Here is a 13,478-nt window from a genome sequence, read left to right on the forward strand (position 1 = left end):
ATGGGACAACCTGTAGCTAAGGCATAAAGGTGTGCTTGCAGAAAGGTGTCAAATGACTTGTAGGATGAAAGCATAAATAAAAGAGGGACAGAGGGCAGTAGGTAAGCAGGAAATAAGGCAAGAATGGCAAATTGGGAGATAAAGTAAAGAGTTCCAAATTCAAAGTTCAGGGCAACTGTTGAATTTCCCAGCACATCCTTACCAGGTGAGAAAATGGTCAAAGTGTTTGAATGGTTACTCAAAATAAGACACCTCTCAGAAAGCAATGACTTTTTACAATGAACAGACTGAAGAGAGTCAATTCTCCCAATCAGTAGGCTACAACACCAGTTTTACAAAGAACTTTCAAGTATTCATGAATGTTTAAGTTCAAAGTAATTAAGAAAAAAACCATAGCCATCACCCCAATAAAAGGAAATTTACAATGATAAAAATGCAGAACTCTAACCGATGCCCATGGAAATATCAGTTAATTCTATCACTGACTGTAGACATACTGCTGTTAAGTCGCTTCAGTCATGTCCAACTCTGTGCGACCCCATAGACGGCAGCCCACCAGGCTCCCCTGTCCCTGGGATTCTCCAGGCAAGAACACTGGAGTGGGTTGCCATTTCCTTCTCCAATGCATGAAAGTGAAGAGTGAAAGTGAAGTCACTCAGTCGTGTCTGACTCTTAGCGACCCCATGGACTGCAGCCCACCAGGCTCCTCCACCCATGGGATTTTCCAGGCCAAGAGTACTGGAGTGGGGTGCCATTGCCTTCTCCAGACTATAGACATAACAGCTGCTCAATTGCCTGTCTAATTACATTTGTGAATTTCTAAAATACATGCTAAAAAAGGGAGATCAACTCTATCTAAGGAATAAAGCAAGACTAGGTAGGTACACCTAACTATAAAGAGCGAAGATTCTAGTAGATACAAGAAAAATAAGGAAATATGACAGCAATATATATGATAGTGTAAGAAACAATGAAATACCAAATTGCATAGGGGAGACAGAGCAAGCTTGATCATCATGTATGATTTATAAGATGCAAAAGGCATTGCAAGTTAATAGAGGAGGATGTCATAATTGTGGGCATCCCTCTCAAAACCACTCTGTATTTTTTTTTCATCACACTAGACTGTAAATATTTGGAAATTTTATCTGCAAGTCTGCCTCTGTTACTATTAGAATCTAAACATCTCACAGAGACTTTGTGTTGACCATACTGTGGTGGTGGCGGTTTAGTCTTAAGTTGTGTCCAACTCTTTGTGACCCCATGGACTGTAGCCTGCCAGGCTCCTCTGTCATGAGTTTTCCTAGGTGAGGATACTGGAGTGGGCTGAGGAGTGTGTTGCCATCTCCTTCTGCAGGGGATCTTCCCGACCTGGGGATCGAACATGCCTCTCCTGCTTGGCAGATGGATTCTTTACCACCGAGCCACTAGGAAAGCCCCTAATCACACTGCAGTGTGTAACACAAATATATATAGTGAAGGGAATTAAGTCAATATTAGTCATGGAAGAAATGATGTTATCTAGGGCACGGATAGAAGTAAATGCTAAATCAATCTGACTTTATCCACACTGACCTCTCAAACTTTGACGACATTATCAAATATTCTCATCTCTCCTGAGCATTCTCCTCTAGCACTTATCACCTCTTCAGTTTCTGTAACTGCCTGAATTACTGGCATAAATATGTCCACTATGTATTTTCCTTTTCTTCTTTTACTTCCCTGCTCCCACACTAGCATCTGCAAGTGTCCCATATTCAGCCAGTTTACTCTCTTCCCACTCAGGTTTTCACATCAGAAGTCTGCCGGGGTCCAGCCCCGGCTGATCCAGGGTATTCGAAGCGGGGACGGCGTTGGCGAGGGTCAGGATACAATAGCTTCAATTAGATATTAATTAAAGATATAAAGAGTAATAGAATAAGGATAGCTCAGTAGGAAAATTCAGTGGAGAAAAGAGGCTGAGTAGCTTGGTTTACGCGGGAGACCAATAAAACTTCAAGACAAGAAGTTTGCACCACTTACGTAGGCCACAGGCGTCCTTCCGTTCTCCCAAAGGAGAGGAGACACTGAGGCCTCCCCGGTCGGATCTTAGAAGCCCAGGCATAATTAGTAAGCATGGTGGGTTCCGCGCTCCAGATGGAGACTCAGCCAGAGTGAGAGAGAGACATGGGGAGACCAGTCTTTCGAGGAACTGATCCCAATTGTTTATTTTCCATGGTCTACTTTTATACACTGAGATGTTATGCAAAAGTCATGCGGGGTCAGCAGTCCTGACTTTTATCAAAGTCAGGTGCTTCATACAAATGTATACAGAGGTCTTAGGGGTGTTACATCATCTTCTGGCCAGGGGGCCTGCTGACAATTTATGACCCTCTCCTTGTGACAGCGGTCAGTCAACCAGGACACTTATTTCTCCAGGGGTGATTATTCTTAAAATAGATGCCACCCAAATAAAGTTACATTCCTATAGGGTGAGGGTGTAGTGGGTTTTAGTTCAGGAAAGAATTTACTTAGCCTAAGGTCTAATGTGATTTATATCAAAGGTTAATACTTATTTCTTCTATATATTCATTAATGTGTGTAAGGGCAGGGGATGTGGAGACTTAGCAGTAAACATTGGCTCAACAAATGAAAAACCCTTCACCAACACAATTTCTAATCAGCCCACTATACTTATACTAATGGTTTTCTAACTTTTCTAAGGAACCTGTTTTTAGAAGGTTTAAAGCATCTCGTGCCTCTCACAGTTGGGAGGCTGTGAGCAATCACATGTGGCTGGACAAGCCTGTCAGGCAGGCTAGAGAACCTTCAGAGGAGTCTGTAAGTTGAAACACTCCTGTCATGTCCAGGAATTATTATTAACTGGAGCTCTAAGTTAACTCCTTCTCCGAAAGAGGTGGTGGGGGACAGCCCCCCGTAAAGTCAGAGGTGTAGGTAAGAGCACAAAGTAGTAAAGTAGGCAGGCTCTGGTTATGGGGGTAGATGCTTGAGGATTTCCAGGGGGACTCCTGAGGCTCGATCCCACCTTTGCGTATGTCAAGCCTCCTTCCTCATGACCTTTGCCATGGGCGGAGTGCCTCACGCCGGCCCCCAACAGAAGTCCACAGAAATTGTGTCTTAAGTAGGTTTCTCTGCCTCTGTTCTAACCTTTTCCAATCAATCTCAGGACATGGGTTATCATCCTAAAACAGATTGGATCAGTCACTCCTTATCACGTAAAGGAATGAAATCCAAATATTTTTGCACAATGAACAGAGCCTTTCACAGCCTGATGCCAGCCAGCTACAAACCATCTCATCTTCTAGCACACATGTTTCCTGAAAATATCCCTCACTCATGTCTTGTACTTAATTTTCTGTCATGCCCAGTTCATTTATCCTTTTAGATCTGAACCATCACCTGGATCTCAACACACAATGATGTATCACGTGATCCTTCCTCTTTATTTCATGTCGTATGCTCAAGTTCTCTGTTTTAAAATCCATGCTGGCAGTGCTGTGTTTTCCTAAAATGTATAAATGCCCTGCAGCGTCCCTGTAAGTCCCCATCCCCACTGTGATGTCTCAGGGTTCCTTGGTGCTATTTGGAGTCTTGCAGTCTTAAGACTATTTTTGTTATTCATGTACTATTAGCAATCATTTCTGTTCGCATGGACTCTTAGTGGGCATTGTATATAGTAGGAACAAAAATAAACATTAGTTAAACAAAGGATAGGAAGCAGCTCATTATCTGAAATTCAAGTATGAATAAAGAAGTTTAAGAATTATATGTAACTCAATGTTTAAAATATTAACTGATCATTGTAGCAGCAGGTGACATATTGAAATTTGTGAAGAAAAAAAAATCTGTCCCAGTGTCTCTTAGGCATAGAGATAGGACTGCACAGTATATCAACTATATTTGTATGACACAATAAGAAAATCAGATGCATAGTAATGGAGTTTACATGCATGAGAAGTAATGATTGGAAAAGAAAGATAAAGACAAAAGACAAATTGTGGAGATTTAGGAATCTAAACTTCAACTAAGGTATTTTTAGTAGAATTCAGCTTTAGAGAAATTTATTCAAGGGAATATTGCATCCATGCAAGAAGCTGCCAACAATATATTCCTTAAGCAATATTTACACTGATTTAAGTTTCAGTAATGATTCTTGCTCATAGCAAAATAAACCTTAAGTTTGTTGACTTAAAATGTTATTCCCAAACACCCTGATTTTTCAGATGTCATTTCTCAAGCTACCATTTTATTCCTCCTAGCCTTCCAAATGCAGGGGACTACATGCCCTGACATAGAAAATGTGTTTGACTTTTGAAATTTCCCTTATCTAATCAATAGTCTGACATCAAAATGTTTAAAATTCCTGTTTAAGTACTGGATGTATTTGAGAAGCTGATATATGATTATTTCTAATCCATTTAAGAAATTCTCCAGGGCTATTTATTTGAAATGTATCTTAATTGCATTAAGAGACACCAAACTGATAGTTTATGGGAATTCCATTTTGAAACCATTCTTAAGATATGGTGAAAGGCATCACTGACTCGATGGACGTGAGTCTGAGTGAACTCTGGGAGCTGGTGATGGACAGGGAGGCCTGGCGTGCTGCGATTCATGGGGTCGCGAAGAGTCAGACACGACTGAGTGACTGAACTGAACTGAACCACAGTACTTTAAAAAAAATAATGACTTACTGAGTGTCATATTTGAAATATCTAGAAAAGTTCATGAATCCACCCACCTGTAAAGGTGTTCAATTATAGCTGCCAATGTTGCTCGGTTCACCCCAGGAAGAGTACGTATAAATGCTCCATACTTCTTAATTCTTTCCTTGTCATCTTGGGTATCTAAAGGTTAAACACACACACGTGAAACTTTAGGTCTAACTAATCATCTATATTACCAATTTGCCTTTTATTAGTATTTTAAAACAATATTCACAACTGTATTTCACTGACACAATCAAGTTTCAAAACAGAAAACACTCAAACTTCTCTAATTCTGGAAAAGTATTTGATATTTACACAAACATTCCACAGCTATATGTCATAGCTCTTATATTTTGTAATTAAAAATAAACCACTTTTAAAACCCAGGTCTGTATTTTATCTTCAATGCTACATTCTACTGAACTTCAACTAAAAGGACTATTTTCAAGCAGTAACAAATTAGTCTACAAATTGAAGAGATGAGCCAAAAGTATTTTAACTATAGCTATGGAATGATCTCACTATTTGTTATTAAAAATGACATGTCTGACCATTTTTCCCTATTAGCATCATAAAAATCTTCCCTAAACTTTGAACCATCCCAGAACTATGAACTGTACATTAACCACACTGCTGCTGCTACTGCTAAGTCGCTTCAGTCGTGTCTGACTCTGTGCGACCCCTTAGACGGCAGCCCACCAGGCTCCCCCGTCCCTGGGATTCTCCAGGCAAGAACACTGGAGTGGGTTGCCATTTCCTTCTCCAATGCATGAAAGTGAAAAGTCAAAGTGAAGTTGCTCAGTCGCATACAACTCTCAGTGACCCCATGGACTGCAGCCTACCAGGCTCCTCCATCCATGGAGTGTCCAGGCAAGAGTACTGGAGTGGGTGCCATTGCCTTCTCCACATTAACTGCACAGATCCATGCAAAAGTCCTTTCACCAGCCCTGGAAAGTTCAGTTCTTTGTAGAAGGTTAGGGGGGCAGTGGAATAAGTCATAAGGCCCTGGTAACAGTGATACAGACTGAGAGGAGGATAGATAGATCCTTTGCTTTTGTCATGATTAGAACTTATTCATGAAGAGCAGGACAAGAAGAACTACTCTCCTCCACTCTCCTAACCCTAAGAAGTCAAATACTTAAAAGCAACTGCACAGGAACCTCCAAAGTTCTAGTCTGGAGGTTGTATAGTGGTCGTCTGGTCTAACCTTTTCTTTCACAGGGGAAATAAGAGACCTCTCTTCAAATAAATGGCTTGTGCTGACTCTAACTCAAGGGGATTGCACTTACATATTCCCTCTCCATTCCCAACTACCTTTGGAAACAGGGCTTTTTCATTTTCTGCTTAGCCCTACACATTCTATTCACAGAAAGCCAGTGGCACATTAATGATTCTTTGAAAGTACACGGTCACTTGTAAAGGGCATTCGGATCCCTGGGGGAGGTAAGAAATTCTGTGACACATTTTTGAAGTACGCTCCTATTTAAAATAGGAACTGATAGCTCCTTTGTACTGATTTCACCTGCACACTAGATCTATAAAAGTAAACATGGTCATATTGACTTAACTATGCTGATGGATGACTGTCTAAAAGCAAGAGCGGAAGACACCCCAGTAACATTCAAAGACTATACTAGAAGTGAATTAAGAATTAGCTATCATTCTTGGTATAATCCAAATGTTTCCCCTCATGTCTTCCAGTTTCTAACTGTAGAGGTAATTGTATTTATTCAATTAAATGTAATTAATACTATGCTAAGTCGCTTCAGTCGTGTCCGACTCTGTGCAACCGATCCCTTAGACAGCAGCCCACCAGGCTCCTCCGTCCATGGGATTTTCCAGGCAAGAGTAATGGAGTGGGGTGCCATTGCCTTCTCCAAATTAATACTATATTACTATGCTTATAACACAGAGAAGGCAATGGCACCCACTCCAGTACTCTTCCTGGAAAATCCCATGGACGGAGGAGCCTGGTAGGCTGCAGTCCATGAGGTCGCTAGGAGTCAGACACGACTGAGCAACTTAACTTTGACTTTTCACTTTCATGCATTGGAAAAGGAAATGGCAACCCACTCCAGTGTTCTTGCCTGGAGAATCCCAGGGACGGGGGAGCCTGGTGGGCTGCCGTCTAAGGGGTCGCACAGAGTCGGACATGACTGAAGCGATTTAGCAGCAGCAGCAGCATGCTTATAACAATCACATGCTAGTATAGCCTATTTTCACAAATCTTATAAGAATAAAATAGATGATATTTTCAAAATGAAGTTTGAGTAACTGGGAAAGGAAACTGAAGATAGATTTTAGGTCATACAGAAAATACAACTATTCAACCAGTCACAGCCTTCAGACAATTTAATTAGCATTCTTAGAAGAAGAGGTCATGTATATCATATTAACCAGGTACTATGCAACTGTAGGACATTCCTCGCCTTGGGCGCACAGGACCCAAGAGAGCTCTCCAATGAGGTCATCCAGCAAGTTCTGGTTTACTTTTGTCAGATCCAACAAAGAGTACTTTCTGACAGGTCAGGGTGAGCTACAACGGATCTGAAAGCAAAGAACTTTGAACACTAGTGCAAGCGCACCCCACTCCAGTACTCTTGCCTGGAGAATCCCAGGGACGGGGGAGCCTGGTGGGCTGCCGGCTATGGGGTCGCACAGCGTCAGACACGACTGAAGTGACTTAGCAGCAGACTTAGCAGCAGTCGAAGCCTTCTCAAAGTACTTTCTCAGGGATTCACATCCAAATGGAAGGTGAACACACTCCTCTCTGACACATGTTATTTCTCAACTACTTTCTCCTGTAGTTTAACAATGAAGACCTCTTTGTCATTAAATTTGACAACTTCACCAAAAGCATATTTGTCATAGATTTTTGATGACTGATTTTACAATAAAGGCAAACTGTAAGTCTTTATAAAATACACATACTATAAATAATTTCATGGTTATGAATTACAATAAAATCTTAAAACAAAAATGAGGGTGGCAGGGCAATTGTGCTTAAAAAGATGTATTACCTAATTCTATACTCCAGAAAATTATACAGTCAACTCTTGTGATTAGAATTAAAACTATTGATTTGAAAAACATAGGAAACAAGAAGAAGACTTCTGAATTAAGTAGTTACATTGTGAAAAGTTTTATTTTAATGACAATACTACTCTCTTCTTGCTGAGACAAAAAGGGTCAATCTTGGGATTATTTTTCAACTACAGATGTTTTGTGGCATTTCAAAATTAATCCCTTCAAATATCATATTTATGTTTTAAATTAAACAAATACTTTCTATGGAAGAAACTGTTTCTCAACAGAAAAACATCATATAGTCAATTCAAAGGTCATTTTCCAAAAAAATTCTCAAAATAGGTCAAATGTACAAGAGAGAAATATATTAGTAAATTATGGTATAATTCAATGATACATTTTAAAAATTGGGGAAAAATGAAGGTTCAAAATCATCACTTTGAAATTACTGATACATGGGGAATATTTTAGTTTATTAATAAAAGTTATATATAAATCATAGGTGTGGGACAAAGATTATGAAATAATGTGAAAAATGAAAATAGCTCTATTAGAAATCTGGGATTAAAGGCGAAGTTTATATTTTAAAATATGTATTATCATGTTTCTAAAAAAGGAGTTATTTTGAATTAATGGAGGTAAATACAGCTTTTACTGAAATTAGTTTGACCCATTATCTGACTTATTAGGGCTTCCCAGGTGGTGCTAGTAGTAAAGAACCCACCTGCCAGTGCAGGAGACATAATAGATACGGGTTTGATCCCTGGGTTGAGAAGATCTCCTGGAGGAGTGCGTGGCAACCCACTCCAGTATTCTTGCCTGGAGAATCCCCATGGACAAAGGAGCCTGGTGGGCTACAGTCCATGCTGCTGCTACTGCTGCTAAGTCACTTCAGTCGTGTCTGACTCTGTGCGACCCCATAGACGGCAGCCCACCAGGCTCCGCCGTCCCTGGGATTCTCCAGGCAAGAACACTGGAGTGGGTTGCCATTTCCTTATCCAATGCATGAAAGTGAAAAGTGAAAGTGAAGTCGCTCAGTCGTATCTGACTCTTAGCGACCCCATGGACGGCAGCCCACCAGGCTCCTCCGTCCATGGGATTTTCCAGGCAAGAGTACTGGAGTGGGGTGCCATTGCCTTCTCTGGGCTACAGTCCATAGGGTCACAAAAAGTCTGACACAACTGAAGTGATTTAACACACATGCAGCTGATTTAATAAACTTTTTCTAAGATAATTTCTTAAATAAGTTCTCTTAGAGTGTAGCAAAGATATTTTACTTCATTAGACAGAATCTGAAAAAAAAAAAAAAGAAGAAGAATAAAAAGGTCTTTTGTCATGTAACTCTAAAGAGGCAGAATGAATGAAAAAGGAAAGTCAAAGAGCTATATGTTAAAACCATGTAAAACTAATGTTGTAATAAACCTTTCATTTTAATCTTAATGAGAAATTAATAGCCTACATGGACTTGACTATTAACACTTCCAAAGTTAAGGCAAAGTAAGCACTAAGAAATCTACCAAAAACTAAATATTTTCATAAAAGACTTTAGCAATTACCACCATAAATTTCTTTTGAGGCACATAAAACAGCTATTTTACAATTTCTGTTCTAAGCCATTATGTACACTGTTTCTTTCATTTAAATGTTCAGATTATCAGAGGTGATTTTAAAAATCTACTATTAAATAAGAAGGCAAGCCTTTATTCTGTAATTTATGTATTACCTAAGGCAGAGATCCAATACGGGTAGAGCTCCTTAGTGAGAAGCGCATCATCAATGTCGGAGAGAAAACTCTTCAATACACCTGTCACATCTTCAAGTTGATGTTTTCCAGCCCTCAATTTAAAGCTTCTTGCATCCTTTTTGAAACTCTCCAGGAGTTCACTTACATGTAATGGATCACCATTCTTTTGATAGATATTTTTGTATCCTAAACCTTTGTTAAAAAAAAAAGAAAAAGAAAAAGATTATATGAATAAAGTCTCAGGTCAAAATCCATTTTACTATCTCAAAAAAAAGAACTAATTTCTGTGTTCGGATGATGTACAAGACAAAATCATCATCTAAGAGTTTATATAAACATGCATGAGAGTAAAAAGCTCCCCTCCTTGCAAATTTTATAATGTAAAATGCAAACCTGATGAACAAACTATTCCATCCTCAGCTTTTAGTAGGCCCTAGGCCAGTCCTTCCAGAGAAGGCAATGGCACCCCACTCCAGTACTCTTGCCTGGAAAATCCATGTACGGAGGAGCCTGGTAGGCTGCAGTTCACGGGGTCGCTAAGAGTTGGACACGACTGAGAGACTTCACTTTCACTTTTTACTTTCATGCATTGGAGAAGGAAATGGCAACCCACTCCAGTGTTCTTACCTGGAGAATCCCAGGGACGGGGGAGCCTAATGGGCTGCCATCTATGGGGTCGCACAGAGTCGAACACGACTGGAGCGACTTAGCAGCAGCAGCAGCAGCAGGCCAGTCCTTCATAGCATCTTTCTCAAATGTTCTTTTACTGTAAGTGCCCTTTGCTTAGTCTCTCAGAGTACAGATTTGCCTTCAGTTTCACTGACAAAAATAAGACTCTCTAGTATAAATTTTCTTAAGTCTCTACATTCATATGTGCATATTTAATTCTGTCTGTTCCACAACTTCTTCTAGATGGAAGATCTGGGTCATAACTTTTCAGAATTACATATTGATCAAGTTTCCCACATAAAATAAGAGTAGCAGTGGTTAACTGAAGGAAGAGTGGTGGTGGTGTGATGATGATGATATCCAAACAAATATTTTTTAATACTTTTTTGCCCCCTCCCTTCAGGCCTCTTGTTTTTCTTTCTTCCAAAACTAATCTGAGTTTTCTGTATTTATTCTTTCTACCATCTTGCATCCCCGTTGAGCCTTTAACCACTTACTGTTGCTTCAGGCCTAATTCCCACTCTGTTGGGACCATCTTCCTCAAGAATATGCTTTCTAGATGCTTTTCAATTTTTATGTAATAGGATCCTCTTGCAATGTCTAATACTCCAGTGAATCCTGGTTAAAATTCTGTTAATCTCAAGGCTTTCATGATGTTATGATCTCATCTCTTTTGGCCCCTTCCTCTATGACTCCTCTTCTAGTCTTCTATTTATTCTGCTATCCAATATTTACTAATGATTCCAGGAAACCGTCCTCAATTCTCTTCTCTGATCGCCTACAGAATTCTCTAGATGAACCCATCCATTTTCATCATTTCGACTAAGACATGTATATTTCTACTCAGCCTTTAATTTTTAAAATTTCAAATGCACATGTGCATTACATATCTAAATCTATATATAAATACAGGGCTTCCCAAATACAAGCCACATAGACTATACTTATATATATGAACAAATTAATTTTCCTGCCCCATTCACTACTTCACCTCCCAATCCCAACATGCCTTTTATCTTGTTCCTATACCTCCAGGACGTATAGGAGAAGGGGACGACAGAGGATGAGATAGTTGGATGGCATCACCAACTCGATGGACATGAGTTTGGGTAAATTCCAGGAGTTGGTGATGGACAGGGAGGCCTGGCGTGCTGCAGTCCGTGGGGTCACAAAGAGTGGGACGTGACTGAGCAACTGAACTGAACTTACACACTAAGTAGGACATACTGGTCAAAAACATTGCACTTATAGATTCATATTTGACATTTACTCTCTATAATTTGTGGAGAAGGCAGTGGCACCCCACTCCAGTACTCTTGCCTGGGGAATCCCATGGACGGAGGAGCCTGGTAGGCTGCAGTCCATGGGGTCGCTAAGAGTCGGACACGACTGAGCGACTTCACTTTCACTTTTCACTTTCATGCATTGGAGAAGGAAATGGCAACCCACTCCAGTGTTCTTGCCTGGAGAATCCCAGGGACAGAGGAGCCTGGTGGGCTGCCATCTATGGGGTTGCACAGAGTCAGACACGACTGAAGTGACTTAACAGTAGCATACCTCCATATGTGGCATTGCCTTCTCCCCAGTCATTTATAAGCTAGAACTTCTCTTTCTCACACATAACATCAAAAGAATCAATAAAAATTTCAAAAAATCAGTCACATATACTTTTCATTATGACTTCTCTCACAAAACTGTCCCCTTGCTCCATTACCTGCACTATTGCACCTCTCTGTCCCTGTTTCCACTGAGCCCTCCAGTCTGTCTTGAAAATGATAATAGAATGATCTGAGATACAAGTCTGCTGGTGTTACCAAAATGCTTAAAAATATGGATATAGCCCCCTACCACTGACTAGAGGGCAAGCTTTTGGGAAGATTGAAGGCAGGAGGAGAAGGGGACAACAAAGGATGAGACGGTTAGATGGCACCTCCAACTCAATGGACATGAGTTTGAGAAAGCTCTGGGAGACGGTGAAGGACAGGGAAGCCTGGTGTGCTGCAATCCATGGGATCACAAAGAGTCGGACATGACTGAGCAACTGAACAAAACAGAGGGCAAGTTTAGGGATTTTATTATGATACATAAGACCCTGAGCTTCCCGGGTGGTGTTAGTGGTAAAGAACTGGCCTGCCAATGCAGGAGACATAAAAGATATGGGTTCGATCCCTGGATTGGGATGATCCCCTGGAGGAGGGCATAGCAACCCACTCCACTATCCTTGCTTGTAGAATCCCATGGACTGAGGAGCCTGGTGGGCTATTGTCCATAGGGTCGCAAAAAATTGGAAACAACTGAAATGACTTAGCATGCACGCATACATATAAGACCCTATATGAATGTCCTAACTAGTTCTCCAGCTTCTTTTATTTTCCGCTCTTCTCACACTAAGTTCTAACCACATGTAGCTACCCAAAGTTCCCTGACTAGACAACTTCCTTCATGACTCCACACCTGACACACAGTTTCCTCTGCCTGGAATCCCTCCTCCTTCCTTCTCCTAATGAGCTCCCATTCTCTCTTAAAACACACGGCAGGTTCCATGCTCCAGCCATGAAACCCTCCATGACCACTTCTACACTAAGTGAATTTCAGCTCTAAGCCATGGGCACCTGGACCACCCCCTGAACCCCACTGCCACAGAATTTCATACACTTGAGATATAAATGCCCACTTATTCTGATCCACAATCTATAAATTCCTAGAAGGCAAAGATCATGTCTTATTTTTTGTATACAGTAGTTACACAGTACCTCAAAGAACTCAGTCGATAGTCAGTAAATGACCACAATAGAAGAACAAGCAAGTTCTACCAAAAAACTGATTAAGTTTCTGAGATATGTTCCTAGTTGAGTGAATTTCTAACAACTGGTACAAGGTAACTCAATGTGAATCTGAACGCAATTTTGTTTACAAAAAATTAAATACATCCCCCCAAGAACTAACTGCTGTAACTCATTAAAACAATTAAAACTCTTTAGAATTATACATGAATGTTGTCAGGTTCAGATTTTGACACCATGAGCACAAAAATTAGGCTTTTAGATTTTATACCAAAGATTAGGAAATTCGAAATAATTATGCTCATATAGGCCCTCAGTCAATCACCTGCATCCTGTAATCACTGGGCATTTTCTATGCTATGCTAAGTCACTTCAGTCATGTCCGACTCTGTGCGACCCCATAGACGGCAGCCCACCAGGCTTCCCCGTCCCTGGGATTCTCCAGGCAAGAACACTGGAGTGGGTTGCCATTTCCTTCTCCAATGCATGAAAGTGAAAACTAAAAGCAAAGTCGCTCAGTCGTGTCTGACCCTCAGCGACCCCATG

General features: G+C 40.6%; 1 protein-coding gene across 20 annotated transcripts in view; it reads right to left on the reverse strand.

The window, feature by feature from the left end:
• ARAP2 (ArfGAP with RhoGAP domain, ankyrin repeat and PH domain 2) overlaps nt 1–13,478 on the reverse strand; it is a 573,065-nt gene that overhangs the window by 60,295 nt on the left and 499,292 nt on the right. For all 20 annotated transcript variants that reach the window (XM_055588221.1, XM_055588229.1, XM_055588224.1 and 17 more), the window contains 2 exons: nt 9,460–9,672; nt 4,742–4,847 (listed from right to left, as the gene is read on the reverse strand). In XM_055588221.1, the coding sequence (XP_055444196.1) occupies nt 4,742–4,847; nt 9,460–9,672 (319 nt within the window). The remainder of the gene's footprint in view (nt 1–4,741; nt 4,848–9,459; nt 9,673–13,478) is intronic.

This window comes from Bubalus kerabau, chromosome 7, assembly GCF_029407905.1.
Source record: "Bubalus kerabau isolate K-KA32 ecotype Philippines breed swamp buffalo chromosome 7, PCC_UOA_SB_1v2, whole genome shotgun sequence".
NCBI lineage: Eukaryota > Metazoa > Chordata > Mammalia > Artiodactyla > Bovidae > Bubalus > Bubalus kerabau.